The sequence below is a fragment of the Ornithorhynchus anatinus genome, chromosome 13, assembly GCF_004115215.2.
Source record: "Ornithorhynchus anatinus isolate Pmale09 chromosome 13, mOrnAna1.pri.v4, whole genome shotgun sequence".
NCBI classification, from domain to species: Eukaryota; Metazoa; Chordata; class Mammalia; order Monotremata; family Ornithorhynchidae; genus Ornithorhynchus; species Ornithorhynchus anatinus.
In genome coordinates, this window is record NC_041740.1 from 32,836,861 (window position 1) to 32,855,332 (window position 18,472).

An 18,472-nucleotide genomic window follows, 5' to 3' on the forward strand; every position below is an offset into this window, starting at 1 on the left:
AAGATGAAAACCCACAGATGTTTTCTATGACTGGATTGCAAGTCTAAGCCTAAAAGCTAATGCCCAAAAGTGGTTGGGTTAATTTTAGTTTTCTATGACAACACACTGGAGGTCACAGTGGAACTTGGGAAGCAAAATGATAGCTCATTAGTAGTAGATAATTTCTTCATATTATATTTTATTGAAAAACCATCACATCCACAAGATCTCATAATTTGATTCAAGCAGTGCAAGACATGGCCTGCCCCTCAAGAGAAGTACAACTTCAGATAAGGGAATGTGTTAGAAAGATCAATGGATTTCTTAACTTATTTCACCTCTGGTGTGAAAACATCCTTGGGTTACTATTACTTCTAATAATAATTATGGTATTTGTTAATAGCTTATTATTTACCAAGCAGTCACTGTATTAAGGTCTGGGGTAGATAAACGATAACTCAGTTGGACGCACTTCCTTGGCCCGCATGGGCGTTCACAGTCTAAGTAGAAGAGTGTAGGATTTAAATAATGATGGTATCTGTGAAGCGCTTACTACATGCAAGGCACTGTACTAAGCTCTGAGGTGGATACAAGTAAATCAGGTTGGACACAGTCCCTGTCCCATGTGAGGCTCACAGTCTCAAATACCCATTTTACAGATGAGGTAACTGAGGCCCAGAGAAGTGATTTGACTAAGGTCACATGGCAGATAAGTGGTGGAGTGGGAATTCAAACCTATGACCTTCTGGCTCCCAGGCCCATGCTTTATCCACCCACGATTAATGGGTTCTTAGCCCATTGGGAGCCAGCAGGGAGGACAAGGAGGTCTGAGGAGAACATGAAATTAGTGGGTGTTTTATGAGTCAGGAGTATTGAGGTCTGTCCTGGAGTCTTCACTTCTACAGCACTCAGACCCTTATCCCTCTCCCTCCCCTCCCCAGAACCTATATAAATGTCTTTAAACTCACTTGCTTCCCCCTACTTATAATTTCTTTTAGTGCCTGTCTCCCTACAGGCAGGGACTACATCTCCTAATTTAAACATACTCTCCCAACCCCTTTGCACAGAATAAATACCATTGATAGGACAAGTTTAGAAACCTCAGAATAATGTTTCACCTTGTGTGTTCGGGCCTCTCTGACCCCATGAGGGGAAGTCTGGCTTTGGCCCGAGACTTACTTCACGTGTTGTGTCATGATGCCATCTGCCCTCCCCTCACTTCAGTTGCCCATTCAAACACCGGAACCCACGGTCCCTTCCATCCTCATCTCCAGATTCCCCGAGGGCTCGTGGCATCGAGCCAGGAAGATACGTGCCCATCAAAGACGTAAGTGGCGACAGCCAACTTTAATTCCCCGTAACTCCATCGGCCTCCTCTGCGGCTTCCTGGCTCTGTGATGGGACATTTCTGAGAGAGGAGAGATGGGCTCTATGCCTGATTAGCCCAGGCCAGCCGGTCCTACATCATTCCCCAGCCCTGAGTCATCCCCATCAGTGTTCAAATTTGAGCGTGTTAAATTAACACCAGGGTTGGCAAGACCCGGCAGGCAACGTGCAGTTAATTACAACTCGAACAACTGTACACCACATTCCTCGCTGCTTCTGGGCTGGAGACCAAGGTGGGCCAAGCCAAAAATCACGGGCTCAATTAAGAGAATCCTCTCGGTTTTGTGGGAAGCTTGCGGTAGGGAGGTTGAGGCCATGGTTTGGGGTAGCCACCTATGTCTGAGCTGAGCGCCTGACCAGAGCTAGGCCTCACCCTAAAGCCAAACCCGTCAGAACCAGTAATTTTCCACAGTCGATCAGTGGTGTTTACTGAGTGCTTACTGTGTGCAGAGCACTCCACAAAGCCCTTGGGAAACCACAATACAACAAAGTCAATATTGGTGATCCTTTCTACAAGGAACTTACAGTCTCCACTAGAACCAAACTCAACCTGAAGTCTATTGGTTTGGAATCTTGGTTCACCCAAATTCCCCTCCCTGCCCTGCCTGCCCTCAATCCCAGCACACACCACCAGGATCCCCAGAACATCAGCAACATGGCCAAATGAATAAAGCAGAGGCCTGGGTGCTAGAAGACCTGGTTCTAATCCTGACTCCACCTCTTGCCTGCTGTGTGACCTTGGGCAAGTCACCTCCCTTCTATTTGCCTCAGTTTTCTCAACTGCCATGTGCCTTACCTTCTTGGGATCTGGGGTCATCGGGATCCTTTCCCCACATGAGTTCTCTAACCTTGGCTTCCCACTCTTCTGATCCTACCAAGAGCCCAGGTCTTCAGCTTAAGCCCACAGGAAGCACTCAATAAATGCCACTGATTGACTAACAGCAAAAGGAACAGCAGAGCACGTCTGAGGCTCCTGTCTTTCTTAGAGGTCTCAGTCTTCATCTTTACCCAGCTGGGTCCTAAAAGGAGACCCCACTGGGCCTTCTGGGTAAAAGCTTAAGTGGAGGAGGAGGTAGGGATTAGCTGTGGGTTCTTGTTATCCATGATTTCTGTTCCCATGACCACTGCCCGAATTGGCTGCCAAAGGGGAAATAAAGTGGTTTTTCAAAGGGAAAATGAGTTCTTCTTGAACAAAAGGAAACCAAAGGATCTCCAGCTCTTACCTCTCTGAAACCACAAACTTGACTGTGGGTGGGCTATGATGCCCATCTGGGGCTTCCATCTCTAGTTTTCTTTGTTTTTTTCACCCTGCCACCTCCAACCTTCTCAGTAGTCTGTGCCAGGTCCCTTTGGGGCCCTTCTGAATTCTTCTGGGGAGAGGAGAGCAATGGTCAGTCTCCTCTTCTCCAATCCTGGATTCTTCTGCCCTGGCTGAGAAGGGAGAGAAAACCACACAGGTGAATCCCCAGATTCCCTTCCCCAAGAGGCCACAGCTCAGGGGGACCTCCCCTCTCCATCCTCTTCTCTCTCCCCCATCCCGTTTCCCTCCCCCAAAGATTGGGAATTCCATGTGGGTTAGAGACTGTCTGATCCGATTCCATTTTATCTCTCCCAGTACTGAGTACAGTGCTTGGCACATAGTAAAGGCTTAACAAAACACCATTGTTATGATTATAATAATATAATTATTACACTGTACTTTTATCATTGTCCTCTCCCATCCTTCTCCCTATGCTCCCTTCATCCTCTTTAGTATTTTTACCCCCTCCCTTACTCTTTCTTCTTCCCATGTTCTCTATGTGAGCAGGGAATGTGTCTGTTATCCAAGCGCTCTGATGACAAATATGATTGATGTTCATTTTTGCCCCCAGCTCCTCTTTCCCTGTTCTTTCTTTCCTCCTCCGGCCTTCCCCTTACTTTCTTTGATTTGGTCCCATCGTCCCCCCCTCACTCCCCACATTGACCCATGTCCTGAGACATCTTGGCTCTGGTATGGATACCCACCAGGGTCCTGAGGATCTGGGGAAGCCTCCTCACAGTGCTCTCATGTTGATGGGTCTGAGTGCCATCTCTCTGTGCCTCAGTGATCTCATTTGTAAAATGGAGATTAAGACTGTGAGCCCTATGTGGGAAAGGGACGGTGTCCTACCTGATTACCTTGTGTCTACCCCAGTGCTTAGAACAGTGTTTGTCACATAGTAAGCGCTTAACAAATGACATTATTGTTGTTATTTATTATTATTACTCCCTATCAGACCAACTTGACTCATCCTTTGCAATTCGAATTGGGTGTATTATAGTGGTTCGCTAGAGGGCGCCCTTTGAAATCGCTAGTCAGAACCTGTCTGGCCTCTTTGGCCTTACAGCTAAGTCATTTCCCCTAATCAATCAATGGTATTTATTGATTGTTTACTAGATGCAGAGCACCGTACTAAGTACTCGGGAGAGTACAATACTGCAGACTTAGCAGACGCATCCACTGCCCATAACGAGCTAGCCCATGGAATTGCTTCCAAGTCTTTGGGGAGAAATTTCAAATCCACAGGTTGAGGGCTACACAGACAGAGGTGGGCAGAGAGGAAATACTAGTCTGAGGAGGAAGACTGGGGTCTCCAGAGTTGGCTTACATTCCCACTGCCCTCCCACGTTTGGATTTCAGTTTCTGTAAATCCTCTGTACTCGCTAATGGAAGCATGGGAGGAGAGTGTGATCTAATATTAAACACGGCTCATCCCGGGGGACACTGGCAGTAGAGGAGAGAATCAGAAATTATCTTGCACAGAAATCTTTGGGCTTTGGCAGTTGTGGAGGGAAATGATAGACTTGTCTGCTGGGCAGAGATGGAGGGAGGGAGTATGAATCAGACTGTGAGTATGTGCATCCACAGAAAAACTTAATCTGAGAAAAGGAAGTAGGTGGTCAGCCCTGGTCATCATTCTTAATTGGCTCTTGGTGCCCTTGGGAAGGCAGATCACCACAGGAATCTGTTAGGATGATCCTCTAGGATAGGTCCAGGCTTATATTTCTGTGCAGGAACTCAGGGCAGGGGGAAATTGACATGCCAAGAGGAAGCCTGTGTGGGAAGTGCTTAGAACAGTGCCTGGCACACAGTAAGCATTTAAAAAAAAGCATTAAATGCCATTAAAAAATGTGGCATTCTGGGAACAGCTGGGCCCCTCTGCCTGGTGAATTGTTTATTGCTGAATTGAACTCAATCGTACTTTCCAAGTGCTTAGTACTGTGCTCTGCCCACAGTAAGTGCTCAATGAATACGATTGAATGCATGAATGAATGAATGGTGGACTGCACCAGGACAAGACAAACTGTGGCAAAGGGCTAGGAGTCCCCCCATATCCCGAGGCACCTGACTGACCATGGCAAAGCTCCCGCTTTCGGGGAGGTCTCTGCTTCTCATCAGGGCAAGCAATGCCAGCTTTCCCAATGGAAAAAAGAGATGACAGCTGTCCTCCAGAAAGGGACATTTCTCAGAGGTCTGTGACTCCCCTGGTTCTGCCTGGGCTTTGAAGCTGGCAGGTGAAATATCTAGAGCCCCAGATGCACTGCAAGGTCCGGCAGGTCCCCAGGGAACAATGTGAGAGGCCGGCGATCTGAGATTCCAGATGCTGGCCCTTTATGTGCCATTTGAGGGCTGTCCCTGTTCCAGACCATCCCTGCTGATACAAGGCCTCCCTCTGGCCTGCACCTCCTGCTCTATATCCAACTGTCCACTACTCTCCCACCTCAAAAGCCCTCCTAAATCGCATCTTCTCCAGTAGGAGGAATAGGGAAGCAGCGTGGCCTAGTGGATACACCATAAGCCTGGAAGTCAGAAGGACTTGAGTTCTAATTCCAGTTTCTCCATGTGCCTGCTATGTGACCTTGGACAAGTCACTTCACTTCTCTGTGCCTCAGTTCCCTCCTCTGTAAAAATGGGGATTAAGACTGTGAGCCCCATGTGGGGCAGGGACTGCGTCCAACCTGATTAGTTTGTGTCTACTAGAACAGTGCTTGACACATAGTAGGAACTTAACAAATACCATCATTATTATCAGACCTTCACTGACTAAACTTTCATTTTTCCAGTCTATTCTACCTCCCTTCCTTCTGCATTTTCTACACCCTTGGCTGTATACCCCTTAAGCTTTTTGATACTCATCCCAGCATTACAGCATTTATGTACATATCTTTCTATTCTGCCATTTCCTCAATGTATAATTTGTTTTAATATCTCACTCTGTAGGTTGTAAACTCCTTGTGGGCAGGGATTGTGTCTGCCAATGTGGCTTATGCTCTTAGAGAAGCAGCGTGGCTCAGTGGAAAGAGCATTGGCTTAGGAGTCAAAGGTCATGGGTTCTAATCCCGGCTCCGCCACCTATCAACTGTGTGACTTTGGACAAGTCACTTCACTTCTCGGTGCCTCAGTTCCCTCATCTGTAAAATGGGGATTAAGACTGTGAGCCTCACGTGGGACAACCTGATTATCCTGTACACCAGCGCTTAGAACAGTACTCGGCACATAGTAAGCGCTTAACAAATACCAACATTATTATTACTCTCCCAGTGCTAAGCACAGTGGTCTGCACACAGTAAGTGCTCAATAAAAAGCACTTAATGATTGATCGTCAACTAGCTGGGTGCCAATTTGGAATGTGTCCCTGCCAAGATCATGAAGCAGTGAGAAGCCAAGTAGCCTAGTAGAAAAAGAGTAGGGAACCCGAGTTCTAATCCTGGCTCTGCTACTTGCCTGCTGTGTGACCATAGGCAAGTCACTTGACTTCTCTGTGCCTCTGTAAGATGGGGATCCAGTACCGTTCTCCTTCCTACTTAGACTGTAAGTCCCATGTAGGCCAGGGGCTGTGTCTGATCTGATTACTGTATACCTTTCACAGGACTTAGTGGTTGATACACAGTAAGTGCTTAACAATAACATTATTAATCAATCAATGGTATTCATTGAGGACTTACTGTGTGTAGAGCACTGTGCTATGTGCTTGGGAGGATACAAGACCGGACTGTGTTCCAGGAAGCTCTCCGGCTGCGTCCTGCTGCTGCTTGTCCAGCTCTAGTGACTTCCAATCTCTCTAAGACTGTGCTCTCCAGGGTGGTGCTCTCCAGAAGGTGCTCTCTGGAGCATCAGTCGCCTCATTCATTCATTCAACTGTATTTATTGAGTGCTTACTGTGTGCAGAGCACTGTATTAAGTACTTGGGAAAGTGCAATACAACAATAAACGACCTATTCCCTGCCCATAGAGAGCTTACGATCTAGAGGACGAGCTTATAGGAGCTAGAGGACTGTAAGAAGTTGCAGAAGTTGCTGTCCTGGGCCTGTGATCTCACAGGGAGGTGCTGGGATCTCCAATAGCCTCTCACTTGCTCCGGCATGATGCCCGGGTGACTCTGACTAGGCAGTAAAGACCCACTTGGAGAGAGCCAGTTGGTTGTGGCAGTGGGCCAGAGACTCAGCTCCTTGCCAGATTTCTTTCAGGGCATGTGCTGCTGTGTGTGGCAGAAAGCACCTTCTTTTCAGCCTTAAATAAAAATTGTGATGTTTTAGGTGCTTCTTATGTGCTAAGCACTGTACTAAGCGCTGGGGTGGATAGAAGATGATCAGATTGGTAACAGTGTGAGAGGGAGAACAAGTGTTCAATCCCCATTTTACAGATGAGGAAACTGAGGCAAAACGAAGTTGAGTGACTTGCCCAAGATGGCACAGAAAGGGAGTGGGGGAACCAGGAGTAGAACCCAGGTCCTGTGACTCCCAACCCTTGACTCTAATGACTAGATCAAGTTGAAAGCAAGAAAAATCGAGATAGTGGTGAGTTAGAGCTGAGCAGTGCAGGTGGCCCATGTTTTTGAGGTTTTGTGTCTCATTTCGTGGGTTCACAATTGGTACTTTGTCCTGAATTTCCTTTAGCATTCATTCAATCGTATTTATTGAGCGCTTACGGTGTGCAGAGCACTGTACTGTTTAGCAGCTGCTTCGAGGCAAGGGACTCCTCAGAGCTCAGCCCTCAAGACTTACAGAGCCTCCATTATGGTCCATTTTGAAAATTGTGTTTTGTGGAATGTCCTTGTTTTCTCTCCTTTTTGTAACCAAGGGGGCCCCTTCCTCCCAGGGAGGAAGTGGATGGGGTCATGAGTGTCTGTCCTCACGCTGAGCTCAGGGATCAGAAATGCATTGCCTCGAGGAGTGATGTATCATTTTTAGCTCAAACTCATGCAGGCTCTCAGGGGAAGTGGGGGGGGGGGGGGGTACAGGATGGGCAATTCTTAGGGCGGCTGAGTGAACATATTTCTAGCCCACAATAATAGCTGGATTTTCATAACACCATTCCCTTCTCTTTCTAGGAATTAAAGCACTTTCACATCTAGTGAGAAACAGCACGGCTTAGTGACTAGAGCACAGGCCTGGGAGACAGAAGGACCTTGGTTCCAATCCTGGTTCTGCCACATGTCTGCTGTGACCTTGGACAAGTCTTTTAACATCTCTGTGCCTCAGTTTCCTCATCTGTAAAATGAAGATTAAAACTGTAAACCCCATCTGGGACATGATGTTCAACCTGATTAAGTTGTATCTCCCCCAGGGCTTAAAACAGTGCTTGGCACATAGTAAGTGTTTACTAATCATTATTAGTATCTTTTGGGGGCCTCATAGTGAAGGCCAGACATATCCATAATTTATTTACATTAATGTCTGTCTCCCCTCTAGACTGTAAGCTTGTTGTGGGCAGCCCCACTTTACAAACAGAGAAACTGAGGCACAGAACCAAGTTGTTTGCCCAAGGTCACCCACTGGCAGCTGAGACTCGAATCCAGCACTCCAGATGCTGATCTCAGTACTCCTTCCCCAGGAGTGCCTAGATGATCATCAGTTTAGAGGCTGATCATCTTTCAAAACAATGCTTGTTCCAGAGCTGATCTCATTTAAGAATGATACTTTTGTAGCTGTCTTTCTACGGAGAATGCCTCCCGAGATTTTCTGACAGGTACCTGGTAAGCCAAGTCTGGGGAAGAGATCTACTTTTCAGCAGAGTTTTTGAGCAGAATAACCACAGTATGGAGTTCTGATTGGATATTTTTTGGGGGGGTGGTATTTAAGTGGCTACTGTGTGCCAGGCATGCTGTTCTAAGCTCTGGGGTAGATATAAACTAATTAGGTTGAACCTAGTCCATATCCCACATGGGACTCACAGCCTTAATCCCCATTTTACAGATGAAGTAGCTGAGGCACAGAAAAAGTGACTTGCCCAAGGTCATGCAGCATGAAAGTGGTCATGATTAGAACCCAGAGCCTTATGACTCCCAGACCCATGTCCACTAGAATACACTGCTTAGATCCAAGCCATATCCAGGTTATTCCATAACCTTGACTCTCCTGAACTTCACAGGAGACACTCAGCTGTTCTTCTCTCAGCCCTGCTTTCCCACACCTCAGTAAATTGAGAATCTCTTGACTAACTGGGAAGCAGTGTGGCCCAGTGGAAAGAGTACAGACCTGGGTGTCAAGAAGACAGGCATTCTGTCATCAGTGTGACCATGGTCTGATCACTTAAATGCTCTGCACCTCATCTGTAAAATGGGAATTCAATAGCTGTTCTCTCTCCCAGTTAGATTTTGAGCCCATTGTGGGATAGAGACTGTGGCCAAAGTGATTAGCTTGTATCTACACCAGTAACTTGTATCTACACCAGTGCTTAATGCTTGGTACATAATGAGCACTTAAATACTTTTATTATTGTTATTATTATTTGCCCACATAGTGCCACTCTCATCCCACCATCCTAATTAGTAGTAGCTGGTTCTGGAGAATGAGTGGTACAGACATCTGCCAAAAGACAAATGAGACTTTAAATGCCAGGGTGCAATGGTTGGGGCTGGGATGGGAGATTATTGTAAGGTTGACCGTGGTGCATGGAGTACAACCTCAGCAAAGGAATTCTGGGTTAATTGGGAGAATGAAGGAGATGCCCTGCCTCCCCCAGCCCCCTTCAGTTTATGCCATGATGGGTCTAACTCACTTCTAGGCTACTGAAAACGGAGTCGCCAGGTAATATTTTATATCTACCCCAGTGCTTAGGACAGTACCTGGCACATGGTAAGCACTTCACAAATACCTTTTTTTAAGATCCCCACAAAGCTCATTGAGGCTAGAAATACTTTGGGAATCAGAACCACCTTTGCCGATGGCATCTTTCTTTCATACTAAATGATGATGATGATGGTATTTAAGCACTTATGTATCTCCCTTTAGATTGTGAGTCCTACACAGAACAGGGTCTGATCCGATTGTATCGTATCTCTCCCAGGGCATAGCACAGCATTTGGCACATGGTAAGCACTTACAAATACCACAGTTGTTAATTGCCTCCGGCCTTCTGTTGCTCACACACATCACTTCATAGGGCGGGGATTTAATTTATCTTTATTGGAGGAAAACAAGTAGTCATCCATCTCTTTATCATTATGATAGAAATCTTGATATGTATACATGATTGTCAAGGCAGATAATCATTTGCTACATAACCCCATTAACAATTTCGCAGAATCGCAAACCTATGCAGGTTAAACTTTTTGCAATATTTCTCACATGCACGCAGTAAATACACGATTTCCCCTCTTTTGGACAAGCATGGTGTTATGGAAAAAACTGAACCAATCACAAGCCTGGTATTGAGACACAATGACATTTCTGGATTAAAACATGAAAGCTTTTAGAAAACATGCTTGCATTTTGTGTAGAGGTGGGTGAAGGTAAATCATGTTTAGCAACTGAATGCTGATTTGGAAATGATTCCAAATCTGATTCAGGATAAGATGACCCTTTTTAAAGTGGACCAATTCAAACGGGGAGAGAAAGGTGCTGGTGTTCTCCAACAGCAAGTCTCACCACTGAGATGGGGTAGAGATGCTTCTGAGTCAGTGTTGAGCAGATATAACCCTTTAGGTGCAGCTTGCGCTAAGGACTTACTCGCAGAGTGATTTGGAAGTACTAATGCTGTCTGGCTTCAGAGCCTGAAGGGGCAGAGGTGCAGACTCAGACCATGCTGTCCTCATTCTGGAACCTGTATTACAGTTCCTGCCCACTGGTCTATCCCCTGCTCTTGAATCCTGCTCCCCAGCTATCCTTAGCAGAAAGAAATTGGGCATTTGGATGTGGAGTTTTCAGGCATTGAGAGGGACTCTTACTGGAGCATCCCACTTCCCACCCCATCCCTGAAGAAAATAAAACCACTTGGAGTAAATACTTCAAGTAAAGGGTCAGGCCATACCATGCTAGAAATTCCTTTGAGGCAACACGTCAATCATCTCAGGCCATGCAACACGGCAGGAGGGAGGGCAGAGGGTCTGGCTGAGGGCAGGTCGGCTGGGTGGAGAAGGAAGCTCGAGCTGTCACGATGCTATGGGTGGCTTGATGTCCAAAGCCAGATGGGCAGCTGTCCGCAGGGAGGCTTTTCTCAATGCAGTCGAAGCAGGGAGCCCCAAAGTTTGGCAGGAAGAGCTACCCAGAGGGAATCAGGGGGGATAGGAATGGGCCCCGCCACTTCCTCTTTAGTCTATCCATTTAGCTGCTCCTTAGGGTACGAAGAAGCTCAGGGCTCTGCCTTCCTGCTTAGGGAACTCTTTCTGACAAGGCCAAATGGGTCTGGGTGGGTGAAGTCTTGGGGACCTGGTGCAAAGGGGTGGGGGTGGGGGGCGGGGCAGAGAGTGTGTGTGTGCGCGCGCGCGCGCGCATGTTTACCAGGGGAGAGGAGGACTGTCTGGCTTTCTGGGCTGGCAGTCGAGGTCTGTGGTCGCTTTCTTCTTTCTTCATTTCCTTTCTCCCAGGCTTAGCTGTCTCCAAGGCCAATGCTGCCATGGAAACTAGTCTTCCAAGTTCAAGGGCTTGGCCACCCAGAGGCAGAGGAAAATGTGGTGGTCCTCCTCCTACCCCATGATATCATAATGTTACATTATTTGTGGGCCCAGCATAGTGTATTGATGTCATTCAGAAGCCCATTTGAGCCTCAGGGTTTTTTCCTGCCCCTCCCACTTCTTCCAGAGCCACTCTGTTCTCTTCCCGATCCCTGTCCCTGTAAGTTGCCACTTCTGACCTGTGCAGGGGGAATTTCAAGAACTCCCTTCCCCCACCCCAGGGAAGTACTGTTGTTTGCTCATGGCTTAAAGTCCTTGCCTTATCTTCCATGGAACCCAGCAAACACACTCTGGTGTCATGGGATCAGGGGACTCTGGTATAATGGACACTATTTTTCCTAAAGGGACCCAGGAAGCCCCTCTCTTCCCCTTCCTCCCCCTGGCCCTCGTAGTTACCACCAGAGACTTGGGGGTGCATGGACAGGACCTCAGCCTGATGGAAGAGCCAAAGGGCAGCTCGCACCATTATTTTAAGGACTTGAATTGTAGGGACTTGAGTCAAATTTTTATAAAGGAATCGGGTAGGGTGAGCCTAAGTCAAAGTAGGTATTAACGACGTAGCATGAAACAGAGGTACACAAAACTGAAACCACTAAGCACTTTAAGAAATAGTGTTAACATGAGACATAGTTGCGTTACAGGTTTACGGCAATGGCAGAGAAAACCAGCCCAAATCCAAGGGTTCACCTGCATAATGGGCTTTCCTTCTGGCCAGCTCATAAAGGCAGTTTGATGACATGCATTCATCACATAACATGCACCCCGAAAATTTGCAGTAAAAATCCTTGAAGCACATGAAACACAAAATTGAGCTTCAGATTTTTCAAGTGCCAATGACTGTGCATAGCTCACAAGGCCTCAAAGTGCTCTTTTATATAGTACACATAAAGGTGCAGAATTATAGTCATCCACTCCCACAAAACTGTTTACCTCAGTTGGTAATAAAGGGCAGGGGTTCGAATAGTTCCAGAGAAATGCACATTACTTTGAACACTAGTCTATAATACCTTACTGTTGTACTTCTGAAGATGGATGTCCCCACCACCCCAGGACACCGATTCCATTGAATGTGCATTTTACTACCTGGAGCTGGGACCTATTTTCTGAAGAACTGTTAATCATGGTTTTCTTCAGGCTCAAGGAGCTTGAATCTCACTTCCTATTTCCTAGCCATGGACCTATCTGAACTGCTCAATTCTTACAGCCTGCTTTTATTAATGGAGGAGAGGACCTCAGCCTCAGTAGCACACCATGATGGGAACCTGGGGTTTGAACTGACTGATCAGATGCTAGGCCCACCTGGAGACCCGGGAAATGCTAGGGTAGCTTTCTTTGAAAGGGGCCTTGAGTCAGAATGGAGCATCCTTGTCTTCTGGAATATCTGCCCCTTGCCCTGCAAAGCAGCCTCTTTGAAGTCTCACTGAAAGATGACGGCAGTTGGGTTCCCCTATCAGCCTCACCACTGCAGTGTCCACTGTGGCTTATCTAATTCCACCATCAGGGGCTGGTATTTAGCTCCCTATGCGTGGTGGAGACTGAGATGGGAGGGAATGGTTTGTTCAGATTGTTTCCGCCTTCAGAGGGCCTAATTAAAAGGAATCACTCCCTGAACAATTTCCCCTCAGGCAGAGGAAAATGGGGGTCGACATCTACAGAGACAACTTTCTATTGACTTAGTGAAGCTGGGGGGAAAACAGATGGTTTTCGAATGAGAACGACAAAGCTGTGGCTAGTTGCCTGAGAACTACATGTGCTTGAGCAATGTCGGTAAGAAATAGTCCTTTCACTTAGAAAGGAAGGTTTTAAAAAAGACTATGCAGTTATCCCTTCCTTTGCAAGTTTATCCTGAAAAGTTGCAAAGGAAACACCAGCTACTCTGGTCAGCTTTCGAGGAGGTGCTTCCTTCCCATAGGAAACCAGGGTTTGAGGGGTTGGCCGAAGCGCACCCTCTTTCTCATGACCGAGTTTCTGGGGCGGCTTCTGGGATTACCAGGGACAAGGATGTGCTGGAGAAGAGGGGCCGATGGGTTAAACACCTTTGCAGTTGCTGAGGTGCTTGTGTGAGTCGGTGGCTTCTGACTAATGAAGAACTGGGGTGGAGGTGGGCAGCAGTGGGGAAGGAGCAAGAAAGCAAGTTACAATATCAGAGTCTCACTTGGATTGTAATAGTTAAAAAAGCCTTTTAAATCCTTCACCTCCCCAACCCTATACATCCCCCCCCCACCAAAAAAAAAATGCATTTCAAGGTTAACATAAATCTCTACTTACAGAAGCAAGGAATCTTAGCCACCTGGACCAAAGGGTATGGATCCAAAAGAAACTACTTAAAAGGAAAAAGCTTTAACGCACAAAAGTTACTGATATTTAAATAATCCAGTTGAAACCTTTTTTTTTTTAGTTAATGAAAAAATACAACATATATCGTTACCTACACTGATAAGAGTAATTGGCTAGGGGTGGGGAGGAGAGGAATAATGTGTCCTTTCAGCTAGAACATCGTAGACTGCTAGACTCGTATATACAGCACCAGATCCTGTTAAATCGGTTCCCCGTGGGTGTTAACTTGGAGTCATTGCAGTTTGTGAGAAATGAAACACTTCAGAATAGTAGTATAAAATATGGCCATAAAAAACTTCTTTCTTCCAGTCCCGCGGGGGACGGAGCCCCGCGCCCGGTGAAATCTCGCTGGAGGGAGGCCTCGGCCCCAGCTGCCAGGGGGACAGCTTCCTCTGCCACCCCGCTGCCCCCAGGGCCAGTCACTTGCTGCCAGTGTGCACTGTAGTGACGGTGGTGGGCCGTGGTCTCCGTTCGGCTGCCACCGTGGTGACGCCCGAGGAGGAAGAGATAAAGCTGCAGAGGGTGGACGAGGCCAGACCTGGAAGAAAAGCCAGAAAGAGGGGGGTGAATTGAAGGGGCTCCTCTTTCCAGGGAAGTAGGGAAGTAGCATGGCACAGTGGATAGAGCACGGGCCTGATAGTCGGAAGGTCATGGGTTCTAATCCCAACTTTGCCTTCTTGTGTGCTGTGTGAATTCTATGGGCCTCAGTTACCTCATCTGTAAAATGGGGGATAAGACTGTGAGCCCTCTGTGGGACAGGAACTACTTCCAACCCGATTTGCTTGTATCCACCCCAGCGATTAGTAGAGTGCCTGGCACGTAATAAGTGCTTAACAATACCATCATCTTCATCATCATTATTATTATTATTATTGTTGCAGGGTTTTGGAGGGGTTCCCCAGGCTCCACCTGCTTCTGGCTCCCTTGAAGAAACCAACAAAAGGAACCAGATGCTGGGAGACACTGCCCAACTTAAAGCCTTGCTGGGGAATGAGCAGCAGGCAAAGATGGGCACAGTTTTTCTTCTCTGCTGGCATTTGGAAGTCTCCTATGGGTTGGAAGATGATGCTTTCAATGGTGAGTGTCTCTATTTCTATTTTCACAGATAAAATGTGCAAGAGATTCCTTCTCAGTCATGCACCCTTTTTCAATCCCCTTGCCAGGCATGTGTATTGCTCCCACAGCAGTGGTTAAGGGGAGAGAAGCATATCCTGTCCCCAGAAGGACATGTGATTTGAGTGGCATGAGCAGTAGTGATGGACTGTGCTGAACTATCCACATTCTCTCACTCAGTCTCCCATGCTCAGCAACACACATCACAACTCTCAGGACTATTCCAGGCCTGGAGGGGTGGAGACTGGAGGAACAGGTAGCTTGACAGGGTGCAGGGGAGAGGGGATGTTGGTGAAAGCGCCTGTAAACTTTTGTACACTGGGAAGGAAGAGCCCTTGGGGCTTCAGTAGGGTAGCACATTTAGCCCTTAGCAGTGACCTCTACTAGAGTTTAGGAGCTATTGCACTGAAACCACTGGTGGCCAATGAACACGTGGACCCATGTGACGGGTAATAGTGACAGTGAGCTTGTCTCAGTGCCTCACTGGAGCTCTTTTGCATACAGTGGAAATACTGTTCACTGATTGCCTCCCTGCTTAACTAGTCTGCTCCTCTGAAAAGAAATATGTATTTGTTTCCCCACTTTCTACTTCTAAGTCAGGGGTGTGTATATGTGTGGCAGCAGTGGGGCTAGAGCTCACATTATAAAATGAACTGCGTAGTGAGGGAACAACTTTCCTGACTGATGCTATGTGCCCATACAGTAGGGGTAGAAACATTACCACATATGGGCATACCTGAGGTATAAACGTTATGTATAGTCACAGTAGGTAAGTCAGCCCCTTCCTTCCTGGCTGTTTTCTATCCTTTTTGTGAAGAACTGTGCTGGGCAATAGATGCTTTTGGTTCATTCCTTTCACCTTCAATTACAATGTCACCACTACTTCCCCACCCTGGCTGGTCCTTGGAGCTGGGGCAGCGGCCATACAGGAGCCGTGGCATCAGCTTCAGGGGGGAATCAAGACCGCCCACCCCCAAATCCCACCCTGATCTGCTCCATTCCTGCTTCTAAGGCTAGAATGTACAGTGAGGGAAAAGAACAAACACTGGCACCTATCAGCACTGCCTGAGGTAGAGGAGGAGGCCCCACACACCTGATCGGGAACTACTGAGACTATCACTGGACTGGTGGAGAATTTGGTCTCTTAGCATTAAGGCTAGACTTTTGAATCTGTCGTTGTGGGTGCTACCATTTCTGAGTGTGTTTTATTTCATTTCATTTGAGAGTCGGTGACAGAAAAACTTAATGCTGTGTGACTTTATGCTATGAATTACTGTGCCAAAGATGTAAGCTGCTAGGAACTTAGAGATGGTTCCATATTTGGGGGCGTGTATAAGCATGCAAGGGAATTTCAGCTTTTTCCAGAGGTTCTGGAATTGGATTCTAATTTGTATATATGTAAATTTAGGTGATGATACTCCAGGAGACAGCCAGTCACGATACGATGACATTTTCCAGGGCCATATGCCCAGTGTAGGTGGCTCTTCTTTCAGTCACATACACATTCAAAGGTGAATTTCACCTTCAGTGGAGGTGTCTTCAACTACGAAGGACAATTTTGAGACAGTTGATCAATGATATTTGTCGAGCACTTACTGTGTGCAGAGCACTGTACTAAGCACTTAGGAGAGTACAATATAAGAGTTGGTAGTCGTGTTCCTTGCCCACAATGATCTTACAGTTTAGAGTCATGATCTGCAGAGAGATGGGGGCGGGGAGTGACAGTCATAGCCTGTACTCACAATCTTTTCGGACTGTCCCATCTGGGAGTTGGCCACCCAGGCTGAGACCTCCTGCCATGCTCGCATTGGAACTGTCCAGGCTGCTCCCAAGATGCAGTTTCCTCATGTGCCTCACGACGGCCGTGGCATTGAACGCTTGCTGGAATGAAGCCCACGCAGTCGGTTAGGAGAGCCTCCATTTTGTGCCCTCTTCTCCCAGATACCCCCAGTATCAAAATGGTCTGTAAAAGGGTAATACTGTTCCTTATTCCTTCCAGAATGGGTGTGGTTTTAGAATATCAAGATAAAATGCCAACCATTCATCCGTTTCAACATCAACCTTGGTTTGGATGGGAGGAGGGAGTTTTGGCGGGAGTTTTTTCCATCTTACCCTGAAAGTGGCAGCAATTTAAAACACATGTCTTTCTCCCCGAATCTACATGTGTAAAACTGGAACTGCCTCAGGAGGAAGGAATTGAAGTCAGGAGCTGGAATCATCAACTCCTGTATTATTGGAAGTGATTTTTAATGTTACAGTGCTGTATTTGTTTCACCCCTGTAGTATCTTAACCTGTAGTACCCTAACCCCCAACACTCTTTTCCCACCCTCTTATGTTTTCCAGCCAGTGACTAGAGCACAGACCTGGAGTTAGGAGATCCAGGTTGTACTCCCAGCTCTGCCACTGGTCTGCTGTGTGATCTTGAGCAAACCACTTAGCTTATCTCTGCTTAGTTTCCTCTCTGTTAGACTGTGATCCATCTGATTATTCATTCATTCATTCATTCAATAGTATTTATCGAGTGCTATGTGCAGAGCACTGTACTAAGCGCTTGGGATGTACAATTCGGTTATCCTGTATCTATCCCAGAACTTGGCTCAGAGTAAGTATTTAACAAATATTAGAGTTATTATTGTACTTCTCAAAATTAGAGATTGTCAGTAGGAAGGTCTGAAATTTAGGAAAGCTTGGTAAAATCCTAATTCTGAATCCAACCCTAACTGGGAGGCAGACTGGTTTAGCAAATTCAGGGGTAACAATTCTAACTTCATCTTACCCTCCATTTGCTTTTTGCAAAGTTCTTCCGAATCTGAGCGCTGACGGACTCATGGATATTCTTGTTGAGGGCCGTATCGCCCGCGATCCTAAAACAGAATGAAAGAAAGAGTCTTTATTTAGGAGGGGCACTCAAATGTCTATCACAGGGCTTAGTAACAGTCCAGGGCATGTAGTAAGCATCTAACAAGAGACCTTTTGGCTTACACCTGTAAAACTGGAAAAATGGAAATGCACATTGGGTGGCTTTAAGCATGGGGGCAACCTTGTTTCTAACCTGGTAACCACTTTATTTCACAGAAGATTGTCTCCTCAGGTGACCATCAGGTGCTGATCACCTTCCAACACCTCACTGCTGATGAGAAGAGGGTGTCCTTGGGTGTGAGTGATTGAGAGAGAACCTTTTTTCACCTTCTGTCTGTGAAAATACAGTAGTGATCCTCAAAGTGGAGGCCCAGTGGTGATCCAGAGGATCCTAGTTCTTACAGCTATTGGCCAGGACTGACTGTACCATTGCTTTACTCTTCCTTATCTGCTCGATGCCACCAGAGAGACTTTCTCTGCACAGGCTTTGAGCATGCTTTTTTTTACTATCAAAAATAGTGTAGTATTCTTTGTTTTTAGGCATCCAAATTTTAACACTCCTTCAGATGTTCCATCCATCCTGAAATCCACATCCTGGTTTATTGTCATTAAGGTAGGTGTCCACTTGATTTCTCAGGACCCCTTTTAGATGAACTGATTCACTAACCAAAGCTGTTTCCTCCCTTCCCCTAGTGATTACTATCTCTGGAGAGTAAATTTATCACAATTTCACAGTAGGCCATGTCCATGATTGCCAAAAGAAATAGAGTGTGGGGCTCACACTCTTATCACCCTAGCAGGCAAGGTAGTGGGGGCCCCACCCCCATAGCACTTATCCTTAGGTTTGCTTCCCCTACCTGTAATTTATTTATTTTAATGCCTA

At 46.6% G+C, this 18,472-nt stretch overlaps 1 protein-coding gene across 1 annotated transcript in view; it reads right to left on the reverse strand.

Moving 5' to 3' along the window:
• Nucleotides 1–9,772: 9,772 nt before the first annotated feature.
• Nucleotides 9,773–18,472, reverse strand: part of CAMK1D (calcium/calmodulin dependent protein kinase ID) — a 252,179-nt gene continuing 243,479 nt past the window's right edge. The window contains exons 9-11 of the mRNA XM_029077775.2: nt 17,507–17,594; nt 16,472–16,610; nt 9,773–14,154 (exon numbers count right to left, since the gene is read on the reverse strand). Coding sequence (XP_028933608.1) covers nt 14,036–14,154; nt 16,472–16,610; nt 17,507–17,594 — 346 coding nt within the window. The 3' untranslated portion in view covers nt 9,773–14,035. The remainder of the gene's footprint in view (nt 14,155–16,471; nt 16,611–17,506; nt 17,595–18,472) is intronic.